The sequence below is a fragment of the Nyctibius grandis genome, chromosome Z, assembly GCF_013368605.1.
Source record: "Nyctibius grandis isolate bNycGra1 chromosome Z, bNycGra1.pri, whole genome shotgun sequence".
Lineage (NCBI taxonomy): Eukaryota > Metazoa > Chordata > Aves > Nyctibiiformes > Nyctibiidae > Nyctibius > Nyctibius grandis.
In genome coordinates this window covers 70,323,515-70,346,275 of record NC_090695.1, presented here as the reverse complement: position 1 = coordinate 70,346,275, position 22,761 = coordinate 70,323,515, and the positions used below count along the sequence as shown (strand labels likewise).

At 40.3% G+C, this 22,761-nt stretch overlaps 1 protein-coding gene across 3 annotated transcripts in view; it reads right to left on the bottom strand.

Moving 5' to 3' along the window:
- APC (APC regulator of WNT signaling pathway) overlaps positions 1–22,761 on the bottom strand; it is a 102,041-nt gene that overhangs the window by 63,337 nt on the left and 15,943 nt on the right. The window contains exons 1-2 of one of the 3 annotated variants that reach the window (XM_068424107.1): positions 14,566–14,623; positions 2,944–3,096 (exon numbers count right to left, since the gene is read on the bottom strand). The exons of 1 other annotated variant lie outside the window; for it this stretch is intronic. In XM_068424107.1, the coding sequence (XP_068280208.1) occupies positions 2,944–3,078 (135 nt within the window). In that variant the 5' untranslated portion in view covers positions 3,079–3,096; positions 14,566–14,623. Of the gene's footprint in view, positions 1–2,943; positions 3,097–14,565; positions 14,624–22,761 lie in introns of those variants that run through there. One more of the 3 variants, XM_068424106.1, reaches the window with a different exon arrangement.

The following is a 22,761-nucleotide window of genomic DNA, read 5'->3' as shown; positions in this document are numbered from 1 at the left end:
GATTTCTTTTGTTTGAACAGTCAATCCCTAGGACAACATAAATTAAAAAACAAAGTGGACACTGTTTTACTAATCATTTTGTCTCCCTCATTATCACATTTATCTTTGTTTACCCATCATGTTGTTTTCTGGTCAGCAAATGAGTAGTTTTCACCTTTAAATATGAAATTTAGCTTTAAACATGAAGCATTCAGACATTGTTCTTATATAGGTCAGTAGTAGTTTCTAATAAATACATGTGCAAGATGAGCTCATGTTAAGCTTTTAATTCCGGTATGATTACCTTACATTTTTGAAATAGAGCGATTACAAAGGTGAGGCACACTGACACAACGTTTTAACACAACTACTTCCAAAATCAATTTAGAGATACAATATTGTCTTTGAAATGCCCTTCATAACTATTGTCTTTCACAACTGATTAAAGAATAGAAGGCAAAAAGAGGAGACACAAGCAAACACACCAACAGTCCGAAGAATCACTATGAGATGTTTCTGCACTAGCCCACAGATCAAAATTCATGGTGCAAGAACAGTGATGTTTGCCACAGACCCACAGCTTGTCTTCCACACTGCCACTCCCCTTCTCCCATTAATATTTTGGATTTTACTTGGTGGGAGGGGCTGCTAGGGCTCTGTGACACTTACATGCTCTGAGAAGATTGTTTTTTCCAAAATATTTTTGAGTTTTAACTGCTTATATGGTAGCCAAAGGGCTTTCAATCTCCACTGCTCTGTTTTTTCTAATTACTTTTCTTGTAATTATCCCCAATTACGGCACTGGAACCATACAAACCATGCAGTTTCTTTCAGTGGAGCAAAGCTACCGCGTACTTCTCTAAAAGCCTGCAAAACTAAAATTATCTCCTGACTAAAGGAATTCTGCAATGATCCCCCGCAAGCTTCACCCACAGACTACAATCAGACTCCAAGATCATTCCGATACCATCCTTCAGGTTCAAATCAAGTCAAAGCTACGTTTCGAGCCTTTCCAAACACACCTGAAGCAAACAAGGGAAAGAAATGGCTTCTTGGTTCAGGCGCAGGAGCGAGCACTCCTGCGGAACACAGTTGATTAGGATTTCCTTCATAGAATATGGATTTTAAAAAAATCAAATTAATCTGAACAATCTCCTCCCCACCCATCCCCCAAAATGGAAAGAAACGTACTGAGTTTGATATTTGAGTCAGAGTATTTTTAGGATAAGTTCCTAAGATCCAGAATGGCATTTCAGGAAAGAAAAAATGCAACATCTAGTCTGAATATGCTCATAAGCACTCCTCCATGGAGCGCAATAGAGCCACTTTCCGTTTGGTGGTCTGCCAGGTTTGAAGTAAGGACAGAAAGCTGTTCCACATCCCAAATTAATGCCCTAGAGACAAGCTTATACAGCTGGTCTGTCTCTAGGTCAGTGGAAATCTAATAACCTGCACAAAAGCTAAAAAAAAAACCCCAAAAAACAAAAAAAAAAAACCCAAAAAACTGTATGGGGACAGAAGAGGGGAAAAAAGACATTTTGCTCTTCTTTTTTCAAACTACGAGGAAGATCATCTCTCCTGTTCTTCCCTCCCTTATTTTAGACTGCAAGGAGAGGCAGGGAAGGGGAGTTACTGACAAATTTGTTATAATATTATCTTAATGAAAACAGTATAAATGACAGGACTAGCTTTCAGATACGTAACTGAGCAAACAGATTTTTTTTCCACAGCTGCTACACAGTGCTTTGGTTTCCAACCACTGTTTCAAGTAGGTGGTGTAAACGACTATAATTTCATTTCAATTTAGGTAGCAGAGCCATTTTCATTTTACACTGCAATGCAAGGATTAAATGTATCTGAACACTTTGTACTTCTTTCAAGTGTTGTAACTAGTGACAATGGTTCAGAACACAAGAAAATTTTTCTTCTTACAGTGAATATACAGGTCACAACCTACATGCTGGAGGAAAAGAAAGTTCAGTTCAAAGTATTTTTAATTGCTACATTCATTAGATTCATAGTTTAAAAAATAAAGATTAGTTACAAAGGAACAGTAAGCCTGTGACACGAAGACTGGAAAACAAGGAGATGGACATATAAATGTTCTGTAACATTTATAATATGCCTACTCTATACAGGAATATATGCAGACATACCAGCGATTTCTGAGCCATATTAACTGAGGTACCAAAAGCAGTCTGGTTTTGCTGGCTGTTAACAAAAACAGCAGGATTTGTCAACTTAGGAAGAGCACTACATTAATGCAGCTATAATGCTTGTGAATTTCTGCCTTATTCAGTGTCATGGATCACATGGATGCAGCTGTGTACGTATCTTCTTCCTGATCAAAATCCATCTAAATTCCAGCTGAGCCTAGTGTTTCCTCTTGGATAGGTGGCTCTGAAGGCCTACACCTAGCCAATAAACACCAGATGGACAGATCTGGGTGAAATTATTAAGCATAAATTTAGGCTTTGGGAGAGGCTGGAGAACTTGTGGTCTTATTTTAAAATTAACTTCTCCTTTTGGGATGTTAAATATTGTAATTGTAGTAAACCCCAAAATTTTTAAACTTACCTTAAAACACTGAAAACCTCCAGTCTCTCTCATGTTTTCAAGAGCTGAACAATATTTATTTTGTCAAACTATGTCAGCAGACTGGACTTCCTGCTGTTAAGTACAGCAGTGCTAAATGGTAGTGCTTATCATGACACACCAGAAAAGAAGCTATAAAACTGGAAGTTTCTAAGAAACTGTTTTGAAATATTTCAATTTTCAAATTAAAAAAAAAAAAACAAACCCAAAAAAACCCTCTTCATTAAGTAGATTTTATACTTTTCCCTTACACAGCCTGGAAAAGGACTTCTGTAGGAATCTAAAACCACACAAAACTTACTGAGCCAACTACCAGTCCATGACACAAAAGGCAGTAACACGAACGCTGATGCATGGAGCTTGCAATACCTTCATATTAGATGCCTCAGTTTCCAGTTTTGTTAGGTGATTTGAGTTATCCTCTAGCTCTTGCCGAAGGTTGGAGTTCTCCATCTTTAATGCCTCAACTTGCTTTAACAACTGATCATATGAAGCTGCAGCCATCCTGGGCTACCCTCAGCCCTAAAAAAAGTAAGAGAAAATACTAAATTTAAACATTTTAGAAAAAACCCTAAATTTATCTAACCATAAAATTATCTCTCTCTTCTTCCCATTTACAACTCAACTTTCTAAACATTTGAATCCATTAAACCAAACTCTTAATGCCTAGAACTAATGCCAGTTCAAAAACTTTTTTCAGTGGGCTTCCATTTGATACATGGTTAAGCAAATGAAAGAAGTTCATTAACAGCTGCATTAGGTATTAGGGGAAGCCAAAATACATGCAAGAAAATCATAGCACCATACAAAAGCATCCTTACTATTCGCATTTCAATTCTAACACTGAGAAACTATGCACATAATAGACCATATTTCACCATTTTTGGACAGACAAGAAACACCGTCAACCATATCTAAAAGATGCTGACCGCCTACTTATTTTATGAAACGAAAGATAGTCACAGATGTTCAAAATCCCCAGCAACAGCACACACTAAGGGAGACGATGCATGAAAGGTAAACAGTAAATACTGAGCAATTTTAACTGAAAAAAAGCATCAAATGTAATAGTCATCAAGTCTTTTGTAAAAACACTCTCCAAGACATGAAGATTAAAACAAATATACTTATAAAATTCCAACACAAGAAGTGGCCATATTGCACAGCAGAACAAAATAAAAGGCTATTCTTTATATCAAGATATCCCACATTATTTTGGGTAATAACATAACACAGTCCTAGAACACCATCACAATTATTCAGCTATTACAAAGGAGAAATAAACAAACACCCCAAATTAAATTATTAAATTATAAAATTCAAATTGTTTCCCACTTTCCAAACCAAAAACGATTGAAGTTGTTCATCGAACAATGTAAGTTAACTAAAACATGGCTAACCACAATTGAAGCTCTTTAGAGTTGAAGCTATCCATTTCTTATTCATCAGCCATTCAAGAGAGTAAAAGGAAGCCTAACACTTCATGTACGTACAAGTCATCCTTCCAATGTCATAGCAGGAATTAACCTAAGTATGTGGCCTGTAACTCAAAGGAAAAAAATATAAAAAGCTTATGGGATAACACTCTTTTTCATTATTACAGCAGTACTTTGGAAAAGATGAAACAATTGAAAGCTCTTATTTAGCATATCCTGTGTATCCTCTCACTTAAGCCTTTGACCTTACTGCTTGTGTAACTCCTTATGTAATCAACTTTGCTCTTATAGATGAATCTTAATTGAAGTGTCCAGCCTACTAAAAAATAGGTGAAATTATTCAAAAAGATTTTAGTTCCCCAATACAAATTTTGAAAATTGTGTTTAATATTTATAAATTTAAACTCAATGAAACATAAAGAAGAATATATGCCATTGAAGACAAGAACAATAACAAAAGCTGTAGTGCATTTGATATGACTAGTTTATTTCCTTTTCAAGAAGCAAGTCTTCATGCCCTAAGCACCTGTTATCGTCAAAGACAGGAGAAGGAAGAAGCCTGATACTTACGGAATTGTGATTTCCCTGACACTACCAATAAACTGAAGAAAAAAAGTCCCTAGCATATTTCTTTTTCAAAATTTGATCATGCTTTACTGGAGACCTCATTTTTACAGAAATGAAGGTAATCTGAAACATCTACTCTATTCTGTGAATTCTCTGTTTTTACTATCAAGCTGTTTCACCTAAAAGGTGGAGAGCTGTCAAAGAGAGCTGGAATTAAAAAAAAAAGAAAAAATATTGTTAAAAAAAAATCAAAAGGCACAGACTGCTTCTGTTCCATTTCATGTACGTTTTTATTTAATAAGTAACAGTTTCCATTCTTACTAATAAACCAGCTGTAGTTCACATTTGAGAACGTACAGTGCATAGACTGCATGGACAATTTTGCACAAGCCCAAGAAAAGGTACACAGAAACAGAAACACTTTCACATTATCATAAATTTGTGTTGTATTGCCATATTGATAGAATCTATTGGTTTCAACTCAAGTATATCACACATTTATCCAGTTACATCTAATTTACAGAAGCTGCTGTGTGCCACGTATTTGACACGCATTTTGATTCTAGCTAGAATATCTTTTTCTCCCATTATTTTAATTCATTATTAGTATGAAAGGACAGGTAATGATAAAAATATCAACTTTTTCCATTTTCTGTCCACACTAAGGAACTCTCACTCATGAATTTGCAATTTGAAACAATTAGCCACATCAACAAGATGCATACACACAACAAAGAAAATGGAGAAAACTGAACGAGGGGAGGAGCTGCAGTAGAAAGACAGCAACTGCATAGCTCTGATATTTTAAATGCAAAATAAGCTTAAATGTACTTATGTTAAAAGAGTAAGGATCAAGTTTCTGAAGGGGAGGTTTGGTTTGTCTTCTCCCCCTCCTCATCTAAGTTCGTAAGCTTTCTTTCGTGTATTTTATTTTCATAACATGGAAGAAGGACATAACCACTTAGAGATAAGTGCTCTTAGAGATAGAGATGAGGACATTCTGCCTCAGACTAGGAGTCACTTCCTGATTTATTCAAATGTCAAACTTTGTGGGTTTTCAGATAAAAAAAAATTGATTTAGCTGATTACCCCAAGCTGGGTAATCCAAACATCTTAATTTTTTTTGTTAAATAGATGCCCAAAGGGGCAATAAGCGACAGCGCCGCAGGCAGAAACTCACTCCTACCAGTTTGGCAGCCAGCAGGAGCCACGGTGCCTGACTGCAGCTCTGCCGGCTGCCGAGGCCGTGCCAGAAAGGCACCTGCAGCAGCAGGAATTGCAGCAATGCCTGGCAGCTGCTCTCCGCTACCAGGGCATTCACATCGGCACCTCAGGATACGGCAAGAATTCTAAAGAGAACCTCCTGGGGCGGTGGAAGCGTACATCAAGTCTTTTGGGAGCATGGCGAGGTTTGGGCAAAGGGTGTTTGCAGTGAGCCCAGCCACACTGAAAACTGTGTGTTAGCGATACGCTGCGAGCCACCTAGGCATCTGCTCCCAGCGACGCCTGCCACCCCACTGGCTGAGGCATCTGGACTTCCTGGGGGCAAGCAGATGCATACCTACCTCCCTGGCCCTCCAAGGTAATTCTCCTTTTTCCTGCCTGTAAATGAAGGACTAGCATGTATTTGAGGAGAATAGTAAACTACTTTTCAGAAGTAATGGATCTCACCTACCCCAACTGTGCCAAAGCGTTTGATCCAGTGCCACATGTAAAACCAGACGGTTATAATAGAGACGAGCAGAAAAAACTGTACATGAGTAAGGAGCAGCTCAAAGACAAGATGATGCTGGGCAGTGCTGAAGGCCAAATTGTTGGGCTGGAGGCAGGTTGTTAGCAAAGTTCCCCCAAAACTAGTCTGTGACAGGTATTTTTAAATGTTTCATTATTGACCTTGGCACAAGAAGTGGCATCAAAACTCGCTCCCATAAATTCAAGAGGCTTCACAAGGTCAGAGGACTACATTTAATACACAAGGAACATGACGAACTGAGAAATGGAGCGGTAGGAACAGAGTGAAATTAAATAGCGTAACAACATAAGGTCAATCATGTAGGAATCTCATCACCTGGAAGCAGTGAGCAGGGAGAAGCAACTTGAGCCTCTCGGCAGCCAGCCTGCAGGGCACCCAGGCACTGCCAACGCAGGACTACCACAAAGAAAGCAAACACGATCCCCAGAGCTATCAAGTCATTTTACAAAGACACAGGTAAGAAAAGTGGGTGCAGAGAAAGACACTAAGTGATCGGGGGACTAGAGGGTCTCTCATATGAGAAGAGGCTTGACAAGCAAGCCTTTGCTGCCTTAGCACAACAAAGGCTGGAATGACACAGCTACACTTTGTTATTAGGGAGGGGAAAACAAGAGGGAGAAAAATATTTACATTAAAACACAATACTGACACACAACAAATGGGTAGAAACTGGTCATTTATCAACATAGGCTGGCAACATCCATTAGAAGTTGTAAATTCAGCAACATCCTTGCCTAGCTCACTGCACAGGAAGGAACTGGACTTCGCAGTTCAGAAATCCAATCTTATATTCCTGAACTTCAATACAGAAGAATACTGTACTTATTTTTGTATCTCCAAGATATTTGTATCTTTTTCTCCTGAAATAATGAAATGCCAAAGCATTTCACAAAAGATACCATGATTTAATTTTAAAACGGGGGGGGGGAAATGGACACCGGTAATGCATGACCACAAAGCAGCTTAGGCTTTCTGATGCTGAACACTGCGACACCTCTCAGGCACTTAGTTTGTGAAGTGAAATCACAAAGCTCCATTACACACAAGCTGTTCCATGTTTATTGAGCTAACACCCTCAAAATTAAAATCTGCCTCTCTTATGGAAATAGGTTTTTACCAATAGCCTCATCTAGACACATCAAATCAAGAGTTCAGGTCCCAAAACTAATCCCTGGATTTATGCTCCAAATTATCTGAGTGCAAAAAAATGACTCAAAAATTTTTTTAAACACAAAATTGGTGGCATCAATGGAAATTGACTGTATCACTGCATCCCCTTCTTTTAATTTCTCAGTGGTCAAAACACTTGCCTTAGGGAAAGAGTCAAACTCTGGACCCTCTCGGCCAGACAGAGTTGACAGCCACACATCACCTCATTCACTGCAAAGGAAAGCAAGGAATAGTTTACATGTGGCCCACTAGCCTGAAGCTGTACCACTACATATACACACACAAACATATTCAAGATTATTGGGGCCAGAATCAGCTGAATCAAGAAAAAACGACTCTTCTTCCCTCCTGATACAAAACTACTGCAGTGAGGGGGCATGAAGGGGAAGGGTAGAGGAAGAATTCTGGCCTCCAATATCCATTTTACATTTTACCCAGCCCAACGGAAAATGCACGACATATGCAGCAACACAACCCACCTTTGCGAAATTCACTATTATCCTTCAGTCAAGCTCCCTTTTGCACTCTGCCTTTCTTCTTTGCAGTGTGGTCATCACCCAAAGGGGAAAATGGAGATACCCCTTTCTCTAGATTTACTCCAAGAAATAACCCTCTTGGAATAGAGAAACTTTGAAATTTGATTCTCTCATTGTAAGAAGCACCTAAAATCTAGGTCTCCTATTTCTCTGACCCATATTTCTCATCATTAAGAGGTTTCTTCTCCATCTCCTATCAAAGTAAGGTGAAATTATGACAAGGAATTCCATGCTTTACTGAATCAGCACTCTGAATGAATATACATCAAAGAAGAATTTCAAGCTTGATATAACCCTTTTACACACTAAAATCAAAATTAATAAGAAACCTAAATTTACGCAAACATACTGTTAAGATTTAGATATGCATTTTTCTACATTAAGAAAACTACACCAGTAAGAACTGCACAGAAATTAGGAATTTAGATGCACTCCTTTTAGTCCCAAATCCCAAGAGGTAAGAAAAAAACACAATGTTCTCTGAAAACTCACAATTTTTTATTGATCAGAGCCTTTTTCTTTGAAATCAATAAGCATATATACTCAACATGCCATAAAGAGGGTCTATTTAAGAATCCCAACAATTTGTGATCTATTATATCTCCTTATGAAAGTATTTCAGACTCCCACTGCTATTTTTTCATCCATAAAAGCTGTCATTGTTACCAGATCATCCTGTTTTTATAAAGTAACTTTTGCAGAACTAATTACTCTTAAGGCTTTTCAGAACAGAGGCTAAGAATAATCTAAGATACAAACCCCTACCATGTGTTTTTTCGACAATAGAGACAGAGACCTGGCACTGTCTATATGTAAAGGTAGATAACATTTTTAGGTAACTACAACCTATTTGTTTCAATTTGAGAAACCTTCAGCAGAATAATTATTCTGTCACCCACAGTATCTGCCTGAGGGTGATTTTTTTTTGTTGTTTTTGTTAGCAAAAAAGTTGTATGGCTGCTTCAGACATCAAAGTTAAAAAAGGCAAAACTACTTTCTTCAATAAGGCCCAATCCAAATCACACCAATGTCAGCCAAGGCTCCTATTCATGTAATTGATTTTGGATTATGAACTTTGTTGAGAGTGGTAAATTACATGTTCAACTCTAACAAGCAAGCAGAATTTAGCATTCTACTACCACCACCAGTAAGAAGATGTGCTCCCACACCCTGTAACTGAAGATTTTTCACAATGTAGTTTATCTTCTTAACATATCAACTTGTAATCATTGTATCTAAAGTTCATGAATATCTCAATTATAATTTAGTAAGGTTGGAAAGGACCATTAACTCTGATTGCTTTCTACAACCACAAATTTTACCCAACCCTTCAGTGCTGAGCCCAATATCTTGTCTTTATTATTCTTTACCATTCAGTCAATTTTTGTCATTCATTCCCATGTGACTAATGGGGAATTGTTTTTTCAAGGGTATATCACACTGAATTCAGGAAAAAAAAAAGTCATACAGTCATGAGATTTTCCCGATTAGTTTAGCTTAAATACATTTAAAACCATATTTATTTTTAAGGACTAGGGTTGGGGTTCTGACTTGGAAGCAGTTAGTGCTAATGCTGGGACGGCTGCACCAGTGCCTGCCCCCAGCTGCCTGCCCTACCCAGCTCTGCAAGGTTCCCACCCAGGGAAGAGAGCAGGGCTCAGCTGCTGAAGTAGCAGCTGCCTCAACCACTGCAGATTACTGCCTGACTACCAAAATAATCTGAAATAGGTGTCAGTTTAACTTACTGTGCTGGGCCATTAACCACAACGGTTCAGCAGCTGTTACACGGCTATTTCCAAAAGAGGGGCAAGGCTGACAGACAGGGGCAAAAAATCCAGCACAGCTGTTCTAAGGTAAGCCAGCCCCACTTACTTACTTCAGCCTTAAATGGACCATTTTCATATAGCTACCTTTATCAGTACACTCAAGAAAATACAGCGAGGGGTTCTTTGGCTGTTCTTATTTTGAACATATCAAACCACACCAATTTGCATTCATACAATTTCTCTGTTGACAGATTCCTGTATCAGATTTTCCATTCTTTTGTTTGAAGCTTGTCTTCAGGTTAAATAGTATATATGTAAATATCCTTCTGCTTGTTCTTTTTCAACTCTGGCAAAATAACAGCACCCTAAGTGCTCTGTTGAAGAACTTATCAAAAATGACTATTAGTGGACCAGGGATTGTCTTATCCATTTCAGTTTGGGGCAAGCTTTCCAGGCTTGCTGATTTAAAAATGTTTATCCTTCACAGGCATTGTTTAATACTCTCCTTTCCTACTCACTCAAAAATACTGCATCGGCCTCAGACCATAAAAGCCCATTATCCTGATTCTTTCCAAACAGAGCAGCAAAATTGTATTTATGCCTTCTCCAGCATCACACTTAACAACTATGTTATATCCACCTGGTGATAAGCCTGTGCTTTATTAAAACAGCTTTTCTTGCCAGCATATTCAATCCTCCTATCCCTATCTGCACTTAAGAACAAACCCCAAAACTTATAGTCAGTAGCAGCTAGAAGGGAGGCTATTTTCTTTGATTTTTCCTCATCTGGGCTATGTGGGCACACAAATATAATGAATTTGAAAGTGCTGTAAGGCTTTGGGTGTGGTTAAAGAGAATTAAGAAAACACTCAATACAGAATGAGAATTGCCCATGAGTGGAACAGCAGATCTGGTACCTTCTGTTCATGTTCTCATTCGGTTTGCACCAGCATGCTCAGGTCATCAGAGAGATGCAGGAAGGAGTACAAAACAGCCATCATAGAAAACTGCTCTTCATCAGCTTGTTTTAGCAACAAGGGCTTTGATACCAGAAAGTGAATTGCAAGTTACATAACACTACTCCTTTTAATAAATTTGAAAAAGCTGACATTGAAAAAAATTGACAACAAATTATACTAAACGATGATCTCTAGATTAGGTACCCTCTGAATTCCTGGGTTTTTCAGCCATGTTGAAAAAATACGGGCCAGATGAAAAGTCATTACTATTATCAGTTATCCTAATACAATGTGTGAAAGGAGTAGTCCCTTTAAAAGAAGGCCACACAATTTTCTCTAAACTTCAGCTGCATTGAGAGGATTTTCTTCTTAGTTTTTCTATCCACTTCTGCATGAAGGTTATCTTTGTGGACAGCAGACTAAAACACGGAGATGTTACTCTACCTGACCTCCCTAAATCCTTTCAACTGGGGGTGTAGGGTAGAGACCTTTTTATTGGTTTTATTCTTCCATAAATGAATTCATAACTTGGCAAGAACTTTTAATTCATTGTTGTATTTTGGGATACTTCTGAAGTTCAATACTTGGCCTGTAGTCACCAACCATAAGCAGAAGTATCATCTGTTCTTCCTAACCAAAACATAACTTGGCTGATGAAGATTCGAAACAGTAAGTGATCCATGTTTTCCACATTCCTTAAAAGACCAAGAGAAGGAAAGAGAAGATGATGGTCTAAACTCTTGGCTTGCGTTCCTCATTACAGGTCAAGTATGAAGGGGGTCAAGTGTGTGTGAGAAACAGAAATGACCCCATATTTAGAATTTTACCAAAGAATGCTAATAATCCAAAAAACCAATCCTATTAATACAAAAAAAAAAGAGTGAAATCAAGAAGTGATACATTTCAGGCTACGAACAGTCAAGTTCAGCTTCTATTACACTGCCAAGAAAAAAGCCCCACTTCTTCCTTTATAATTCTGGGTTGGGAAGTTCCTTAGCTGGTTAGTCATGCTGCATTCAGAATACTGTGAAAATACAAAACATGATTTGCATTTAAATACTATATTGAACACAAAGCAGTCCAGACATCATTTGAATCATAACTTATACTGGATCAGGGATGATTCACAAGCCTGAACACTCATTCCTCATGATGATCATCTTTGCTATTCATGGCAAATTGTGTGTGCCCTCACTGCATATGACTTGCTCCTGTTTACTGTTCTATTTCTCATAATCTGTTAAGGATTCAATTCTAGAAAGTTTAAACTATTAAAAAGTCTGACACAGGTCTTTATTTTCCTATTTTAACTGAAAACACAAATTAAACCCAAACCCACTAATACAAAATAAATTAGCTTTAATTAAAAAAGAAGAAAAAATATTTTACAATAAAGAAATATTTCCCCATAGTGGGTGACCTGTCAGGGTCATCTTCAGGGTTCCCTTCAGCACTTGTAGGAACAGACGACCATTTGTCTTGCAGGAAATGTACCAGCAGGTACATTCATACAGGTCCTGCACAAATTTTGGAGAACCACCAGTGGAGACCTGGCCTTCACTGACAATAACTTACAGTTACAGCATATCATTAGGAGCGTAGCCTATTTTAAATAGGATTTCATTACATTGATGAAAAAATAATTAAGCACGTTTCATCAACATATACATTTTACCAACTGAATTAAGACACACATTGAAATTCAACATAAGAATTTAGAGACTAAAGGAACTGATTTTAGCCATATGCATTTCCAACTTATGCTGTATTACTCCATGCTGATGATATACTAATAGTGTAGTATGACAACACACATCAGAACATTTATCGTAACTGACTATTTTGTACAAATGTTTTGGCAAGTATCAGGACAGCATCTGAAGGATGATGTTGAGGGAAAGACTGCACTCATAAATAATTTAAAGTATTATATCTAAAAGTGATCTTATATTCAAGCTGCCGTTTTAAAGAGTGTGACTGAAGTTTCTTAGAGGAACTACTCCCCTTGCTACACAAAACAATACTAAGAGTATTTCTTTTTAAGACTTAAAATCACGATAATCACTACAGCACTTTTGTCACCTTCTTTCCTTGGCGGTGAAAGTGCACCTCTGCATCTACTGTATCTTCTAATATTTACGTAACTGTAATGAATATTCAAAATGTTAGAGGAGAAATATCTAGTATAACCAACTTATCTTTTGAAACCAATTACTCAAAATGGTAAGTCCTCAAGTGATGTTTTACAATTTAACATCATCCAAAACCTCTCTTACTGATAGACAGGAAATCTAGGATTCTAAAAATAATAGTATATATATACAGAACATTTTGAGGGGATGTTTACTACAAATCAGAAATTTAAACTCAGGAAGTCAGACTTGTCTTCATCAAACCTTTTTTGTACATCATTGTATTTAACAGAACTGAGAAGGAGAAAAAAATATTTTACTAGTTACTTCAAGACTCCTTAAACATACAGAAGAATTCTGCTTCCAGGAAACTACTTTCAGTACATATGTTTACATGAATTTTGAAAGAACTGTAATTTTGACAAAATATTCATAAATCTATAAACTGCAGTAGAAGTAACAGAAAAATTTACTAAATAAAAAGAGTAGAAAGAATATTAATGAGCACTTTCAACAGAACAAACAGCAGAGGGGGGAAGTATTTAAAAACTGAAATTTATCTATACTGTATTATGCATGTATGCACAATAATTTGAATGAAAAGACTTCTATGCAAACTAAGAAGCTATATGTTTCTTGCTATGCCTTTAAAAGGCATCTTTCAGTGTATGACCATCCAACTCAAGCCAAAACCGGGCTCTGCTGATCCCTTGAAGAAAATCCTATCAAATGAAAAATGCTCCTTGCAGCTCACAGCGAGGGTCCTCCGTGTAAGTCAACAGGAAGAATTTTAAATCTTGACCCAAACAACGAATTGGATGAAATAATTTGGCAGCGTACATGTCCTCCAAAAATCGCTACACATTTCTGCAAAAGCAAGGAGCGTTCTGCTGGCAATGACCTAATTACTAGAATAGAAGCTGCGTATCTGACAAAGGGAAAGAAAGGACCCACTGCTTCATACATAATTTATTAAGATTTCCCACCGCATTCAGGTTAAGTCGCGGACCCAAGCATTTCTTTGTGATGTTAAATAAATTTGTAAAAAGTCAGCGGACCCCAGGGCGCACTGAAGGCGCAGCGCTCCCCCCGGAGCGCTCCCGGCCGGGCCCGCTCGGCGCGGCTCGCCGCGGCCGCCCACCCTCCCGGCCCTCCGCCGCTCGCCCTTCCCGGCGCGGGGGACGCGCTGCGGCAGCCGCGGCACCGCCGCCCCCCGCCACCAACAAAGCCGGGCTGATGCCACCCGCGGGCAGCGCCTCGCCGCCGCCCGAGGGGCACCTCCGCACGCCGGGCAAGGGCTGCCCGCCCCGAGACCCCTGCCCGCCCGCCTCCCCCCCTCCTCCAGCACCGCAGCCCGCCCTGCGGGACGCACGGCCGCGCCAGGGCTCCGCAACGGCTTTGTGCCTCTGGCCGGCGGGGCGGGCCGGCGCTCGGTTCCGCCCGCAGCGGCTCCCCGCCGTGCCTGGCCGCCCGTCTCCCCGGCCGCGGGGTTCTCCTCCCCGCCGCGCCGACAGCTCTTTCTCGCAGCCCGGGGTTTGTTTTTTTTTTTAGCCACAAAAGCCGCTTTCTTCCCCCTTCCCGACGGCACCGCCGCCTCCCTGTCACAGGCGCAGGGAGACGCCCCTCCAGCCCGGGTGCGGCGGCCCCGGGGAGCCGCCACCGCCGCACTCACCCCATGTCCGCGGCCGCTGCGCCTCCATCCCGCCGCCAGCACCCGGCCCGGCCGGCCCCGCCCGCGCCCACCGGCTGCGCCAGCGCCGCGGCCAATACTGCCCCACCGGTCACGTGCGGCCCGGCGCGGCGGCGCAGCCAATGGGGCGGCGCGCCCCGCAGGATGCGCCCGCCCCCTCGGCGGGGAACAGCTGCGCCCCCGCCGCGCCGGCGGAGAGGCCGAGAGCTGCGGCTGCCGGCACCGGCACGGCGCGGCACAGGGGTGGCTGCGAGCAGCGCCGCGGCGCTGTCACTGCGGCGGGCTGCCCCGAGCCCCACCACCGCCCGCGGGGACCGAGCGCCCTCCCGCAGCCAACCGCGGCAGGCGGGGCCCGGGAGCCGGGAAGCGGCGCACGCCTCCACCGGGAAGTTAATGGCAGGGCGGCGAGGCGAGCTCCGGCAGCGCTGCGGCCCTCCCCCGCGGCGCACACGCTGAAGGCCTGAGCCGTCCGAAGCCCGTTACCACCTACTGCGCACACACGGCGTAAAACACAGAATATGGCTTGTGTTAACGCACACGGGCTTACGCGCCAGCTGCTGGGAGGTTGTAAATCGCTGAGAAGGCAGGCGGGACCTTCCTTTCGGCGCAGAAGCACCCCCAGTTCTACAGTCGAGCGCCAGCACTTTGTATAGCCCTACGCAAGAGACTTAACACACTCTGCAGAAATTAGCTCACAAGCATCTGCATCCCTTCAGTTGAGACGATTATCATTTGTTCTCGTTTCAATAAAAGTACACAAGGACTAAATACCATGTGAAACTACGATCTTTTGCATTTATAAAAAGGAAAATACTTGGCTTTCATATAAAATGAAACAAGGTTCTGCATGTACTAGAATTAAAGCTAATACAGTTCATCAAAGTTTTAATCAGATACACAGAGACACTTCTTATTAAACAGGTAACCATAAGCATATCCTTCAAGGGTATCACAGACTTATTTGTGGTTCAGTAAAATACTGGTTTCATGTGCTTTTCAGACAAAGTTGTCACTACTACTTGGTAGTTTAATAACAGATCAAATATGTATACATTTAAGCTATAACAATAAGTGCCAGTTTACTCATAGGTTGGAAAAAATCCCACAGACAGATGAATAAACAAATCAATTCATGAAAATATTTAGAATCTCCTTCCAGAACTGATCTCTCTCCAAGGATAAAACAAAGTATCCATGGAGACGACTTACAACCCCACAGAAGCACCACCACTGAACAGAAGAGACAGAAGAAATTCAGCTATATGCCAGCTGTTTGAGTTTGTAGTCTGTCATTTTCACTTTAAAAAAAGGTTATATAGATAACAGGTACTATGGAGATGTTGTTTTAAAAAAAATCCAGCTCTAATATAAAAGGCAGCTTTGTAGAAACAGCACAATATGAAGTCTTTTTAATCCTCTAGAAGTATTAAAGAATAAATCTATGGGCAGTGCAGTCCATCTCAACAGAGTAATGCATGATAGAAGTAACCTGAAAAAATGCAAGTTTCTCAGAGCAAATAAATGCCCTTCCCTTCACACAAATTACGGAGTTATATGCTTATACAAGTGGACATAAGGATAGAATGCTCATTAAAAACATATATCCTTACATGCCTGAGGAAATTTCATTCTTCCTATAATCATTTCTTTGATTTCTATGACATGAGCAGGCTCGTGATACCTCGTGGTTGGGACCAGACGAAATGAAAGGCACTACCAGCCTGCGTATGCATGTGAGCAATTGCACCACAGATACTGAAATACTACTACTTTAATTCCAGCTGTTTTCTCACGGATCCTTTTTCCAGTCATAGAAGGCAATACTCCACTCTTGGGGAAGATGCTCTTTACCAGATAACCTTTCATCAAACCTCTTCATGATTAAGGAGATGTGTAACATTATGTCATCTGCTACCTTCAGCATGGTATCACACAAAATCCTCTTCCAACTTCATCAGTATGGCTAACTATAGAGGTCCTGTCATCTAAGCTGTTACGGTAAACCATTTTAAACAAAAGTTAAGTGGGACAGTATTCAAGAGTAAGTGTTTCAGGCTATATGACTTCTTGATACAAAGCTTCTATTAATTACAGCAATAGCTGACATCCCTCTGGTTTTTGATCCACTCAGAGACTGAGTTCATACCCCCCTCAGCTGTAACAAAGTAGCACACACATTTTAACAGGTTTAAAGTTTAGAACCCAGCCAGGCCTTAGATCTAAAGCCATCTTACTTTATATATTACTGATATATTACTGATATATACCACTGTTCCTCCCCTCACAAAAGCAAAACAAAATGCTCCCAGTTGTTCAGCTCTCCCCATCCTAAAATTATTTACATTATCATAAGTGTATAGCATAAGTATAGACATAGCTCAACACCTACATTATCAGTTGGCAAGTTGTTGCAATATGAGTTGTGGCTTACATACCAATCAGGCTGGTCCAGTAATGGTTTTAAGTCATGTTGAGAAGTTGCAAGTGCAACACAGTCTGGAATGACTACTTTAAGTGTACAAAGACAATACCAGAGAACTGATGCCAAAGTAAATGCCAGAGAAACTGAAATCCTATATACTTCAAAGCTAAATTGCACACTCACGAGTCATAGAATGGTTTGGGTTGGAAGGGACAGAATCACAGAATCAATCAGGTCGGAAGAGACCTCTGCGATCATTGAGTCCAACCACTGCCCTGACACCACCATGTCCTTAAAGACCTTAAAGATCATCTAGTTCCAACCCCCCTGCCACAGGCAGGGACACCTTTCCACTAGACCAGGCTGCTCAAAGTCCCATCCAGCCTGGCCTTGAACACTGCCAGGGAGGGGGCATTCACAGCTTCTCTGGGCAACCCGTGCCAGTGTCTCACCACCCCCACATTATAGAATTTCTTCCTAATATCTAATCTAAATCTACCCTCTTTCAGTTTAAAACCGTCCTTTACCCCTCATCCTATCGCTACACGCCCTTGTAAAAAGTCCCTCTCCAGCTTTCCTGTAGGCCCCCTTCAGGTACTGAAATGCTGCTAGAAGGTCTCCCCAGAGCCTTCTCTTCTCCAGGCTGAACAGCCCCAACTCTCCCAGCCTGTTTTCACAGGAGAGGTGCTCCAGCCCTCTCATCTTCATGGCCCTCCTCTGGACTCGCTCCAACAGCTCCATGCCCTTCTTATGTTGGGGTTCCCAGAGCTGGATGCAGTGCTCCAAGTGGGGTCTCATGAGAGCGGAGTAGAGGGGGGCAGAATCCCCTCCCTTGACCTGCTGGCCACGCTGCTTTTGATGCAGCCCAGGATGTGGCTGGCCTTCTGGGCTGCAAGTGCACACTGCCGGCTCATCTTGAGCTTCTTGTCAACCATCACCCCCAGTTATAAGTTTATCACTTCTAACTGAAAAACTAAGCTTGAGAAGTACACTTAGTTTCTACAATCCTAAATAGGAATATCAAAGACTGAAGGCTGCATAATATATTCTATGCATTTACACACATCATCCTACATTTTCTGCAACTCCAAAAAACTAACTATATTTCTCGCTCTGTGAAAAGATTCTTGTTAGTCCTGGTACTGATTAGTCCTTTCTGATTCTGGTAGTCACAAGCTGCATAACTCTGAGTAAATTCAGCACTGATAAGGGATGTTAGATTCACTGCTCTATAGCCCGAAGTCCCGTAAATATTCGTAGAACAAGCAGAGCACAATCGGCAGCACAAATTCTCTAATACATTCTGCCAAGATGACAGCTGAGTGGGAGGCAAAAAGCTTTCCCTTCCTTGCTCATAGTAATGCCCATTCTGTTATGATTTCATAAAAATGGCAGCTTATGTTTTGTGTCTGTCACACAGACTTGCCTCTGAAGAAAAATCCAGTATTAAGTGAAATTCAGTTTAATAAACAGCACATTATTAGTAATAAGATGACCTTTCTCATACTGTATCTTCCAATGGTGTTAAAACGTTGATATATAGCCAAACAGGTGAACGGTATTGTGACACATACCCTTATTTTCTTTTAAAACTGCTTTCTATGTGCAGTACTGGATTCTGCTAATAGAACCGATACCAATGAAACAGTAGTTGAATAAAAAAGGTCAGGCTCTCAGGAAAACACATAAAGGAACTGTACAGAGAAAAGTCTTGTGTAGACTTTGTTTATTTTTAGTTAGTTATTTTCTATCTGGCAGAAGGAACAAGATGGCTTTTTCATTCTTTGAAAGATATCATTACTAAGACAGATCTAGCAATATCTGCTCCATATTACATAAAAAAAAAAACTTTAAAATCTGTTGAAAGAATGAAAACTCTGCATGTAAGCTATCAAATCCCAGGGACACAAAATTTTAGTATTGAAAAATATCAGCTCAGTTTCAGCATTCAAAAGACAACTACTTCTATTATTTTGGACAAGATCCCTGCAGTCCAAAATCCAACACAGCACTCTCAAAGAGCCAAATGGGAATTTGGCTCCAGAAAAGGAATTGGCAATCTTTTCATAGATTATTTCATGTAATCCATGCACTAAGTATTTCCCAACTTCCTACTGCATTTATAGAAATCCAGTCTAAGGCCAAATAAAATTGTCATAACCCTGTTTCCCCCCACTAAGTAACACTGAATAGAAGCTCTCAGCAGATTAAGATCCACATCTTTAAAAACATAAAGGACATTCCCCAAAATATTTATTTTCTTCATAAAATGAAGACTATTACAACAGAAAATGCAAGAGGTTTTCTGTTTTTCTGTACCTGGCTCATAAATGGGACAGTTCTCTGTGCCTTCACAACCTTACCCTCTGCAGCAGTATCCTTCTCCTTAGAAGCTTTTCACTATTTAATATATTTAAAGGGATTGATATTTCATTATTAGTCATTGTACATGCACAGTACTACCTACCCGAGAGACTCTGGGCACAGTGAGTGGGTTCGATAATGAGCTAAATTCTCTCTCTCTGTTGCCAGGCACTGTCGTTGGTATTACTCGCAAATGTGAAACGTGCCAACTTAAGAGATCTTGCCTTCAGAACTTCACTTACTAATGTAAGTTTTACACATTGACTTGCATCTTTTAGAAAGGTGGTATACACAGATTTTATTAACAAAATAAACAGAAAACTTTTCACATCTGTTTTACACAGACACAAATTTCATCTTAACACAGCACTTGGTAAAATGTTTTAGCAGCTGCTATAACCAAAGATTGCCTCCTGCCTTTCAACTTTATTTTAAAAATCGATGATGCTAAACATGCTCTCTGCTTCTCATTTCCTCAGAAATTGTGAAGTTGCTTTCACCTCTCCCACTACCACACACAGACTGTGTATTGTTCGCTCTGAGCCTTGTCCTTACCATGTGACTAGGATCAGTGATAGTGTGTATATATGCACATTAGGAATACTCATAACCTGCTCCCATCAGCACTAATACCAGTGTTTTGACCATGAAAAGATGTATTCCTACTTTGTCCATCAGAATTCTCTCCAAAACGTTGCATGTTATTTCCCCATACAGATGGCCTCCAACTAAGAGCATTAGAAGGAAAAGAGGTTTCCTGAGGATCAAGAAACTAAATGACCACCTTTCGCATGCAGATGCAGAAAGAATGGAGAAAAGAACTCTGTCACTGTTCCTAATGCATCATCCAGAACACATGCACTCAACTCTTCTGACACGAGTCCTACAAAAACAAACTGGAAATTTCTGTACTGAGAATAGAGAATGAGAAGTCAAGTTGTTCTTTTAAGACTTTCTATTATACTAATGTACTTAAATCCCTTTTTTTTTTTTTTTTCTCAGAAGGCTGTACTACAAGCTCCTGAACTTGAGATTTTTCCCACAAGCAATGAAAAGATCTGTCTTTCACAGGGGTCAATTAAGTACCGGAAAGTCATGTAACATAAGCTAAATGAGAAAAGCAGAAAAATGCATGGTTTAATTATTTAATAAATAAGTCAGAGGTACAGAAAGCTATCACCTGCTCTAAATCTTCTAGTATCTAATGCTCTCTGTAGTTTACCAATTCCTTAGTTTTGTCCAGAAGTACTGTGTGCTCTGGGGCATCTCCCACTCATGACTTCTTCCCTCTAAGTTCTTCCATCTGCATGCAGGTTTCTTGCTGCAACTTAAAGAAGATACAAGGAGAATGACTGCTTCCTTCCTCACATCTGTTGGATCTATTATGGAGCCATGGCCCAATCTGTAATATTAGTTACATTTGTTCTAAAACCAGCAAAACCATAATGAAGAGTTTGCATAGCAAACCATCAATCCAGTAAACTTCACCATCCATGTACTCATTCTTCTATCTCAGCTATATAATAAACACCACGTGACACAACTTTGCATCACATTACCTATGGTTTCCTCATCCTCTAATTAAGAGCATCACAGTATCCCAGTATTGTATTGTTTTATTTCCTCTGCTGCAGCTCTTTCAGGCTTGTTAGATAGTATCTGTGTACTGTATCTGTGTACTGTAATTACCACTTCTTACTTCAGCCATGCCTTGTGTTTTCTTTCCCTTCTAACCAGCTGCATATTACATTTTCAGCCTTCCTTTTAATTACGTTTCTTTTCCACCTCCTCTTAATACTATGGCAAAGCATGACAGTTGTTAGGCCTCACTTCTAATGGACTTTAATTTAGAGTACAAGTCTTTATCAGAAATATTTCTGTTCAAGTATCAACAAACCGAGTTGTTACATAATCTGCGTCTCACGTGTAAGACATCAGGAGGTAGCAAGTCAGAGCAATGTTGTGCAGTACCTCAGATGAAAGGCAACAGAAAAGTTCAACACATACCTACATCAGTTCTCGCTTTCCCCAACTAACTGCAGATGTCTTAATCTTACTCAATATTAACATTGTGCATTAATTTTCACATAGATTTCTGGTTTTTAAATGGAAAAACAATCCTATACAAAACACTCGTTACAACAGCGTAAAAGGAAGACAAAGGTAAAAAGGCATAAAATAGAAATGGATGGTGCTCATTCAATCCAGTAAAGGGGTGGACTTTTACAGAAATCTAGAAAGCTGACTTTAAAGATGTGAGTTAGAAAACTTATCATTTGTCTGTAATGTGCAGAAAGCGAGTTCACATTGACCAGATAAACTAAAGAGTTGACTTTCAAATGTAGTTTAGTTTACTCCACTGATTCATGCATGTGTCAACTCACTTGTTCCAAACCCCCAGCAAACTAAAGGCTTACTCGGCACTTCTGGAAACCTGTAATTGCATAGAATCACACAGAATCACAGAACGGTTAAGGGTTGGAAGGGACCTCTGGAGATCATCTAGTCCAACCCCCTGCCAAAGCAGGTTCACCTACAGCATGTTGCACAGGGTTGCACCTTTAATTCCGTCTCAGTAATCTGTTCACGGTATTGAAGGCTGAACATCTGTAGTGCTGAACATCTTCCATACAAAAGCCCTTGTCTAGCGTACCTCAGGGATTCTCTAGGGAAATTTTTTCAAAGGAAAAGCTCTTCCTAGAGGACTTTGTTCATTAATACAGATTTCTCCTCTTTTCCCCATCTGGGCCATGGAGTAGAAAATTATTAAGTGTTTAGAGAAAGATCAAGAACTTGATGTTTTCCAATGTTACCTGGACAGTGCCAGACTCTGGATCTGCCTGGTCTCCACTAGAGCTAGCTTTTGTAATCAAAGCACTTTGTCTTAGAATACTTTGTCCTTAGCTGTCACAGAGCACTAGGATCTGATGTACCTTTTTACCCATGGCTGCACATCCATCAGCTGCTCCGGGACTGATTAAGGGTCAGACCCAATAGAAGAAACGGAGTGCATACCTAGAATACTTACAGTGGCCTGAGTTGCAAGACAAAGCCGTATTTTGCTGCTTCTTAATATCTAGCATCAGCCATAAGAAACTGCAGTGTTCACATCTGTCCATGACAAATGGATGACTGCACAGGCAAACAGATGATCAGACTCAGTTTCTTGTTACACTATGGTCAGCAGAGGTCACTGCTAAAGAAATGGATGCTACATGGTTATATAAGCTTTATAGTGAACTCAGGAGCATCCCAGAACTCCACGCCACTCTGACAAATGGAAGCTCTATCACTTCAGTGGAATATTTACCTTTTTCTTCACAATCTTCTTTTCACTCTTCCCTTTGTTTGGTTTGAACCAGATGGTCTTAATGCAAGAGCTGATTTCTTGT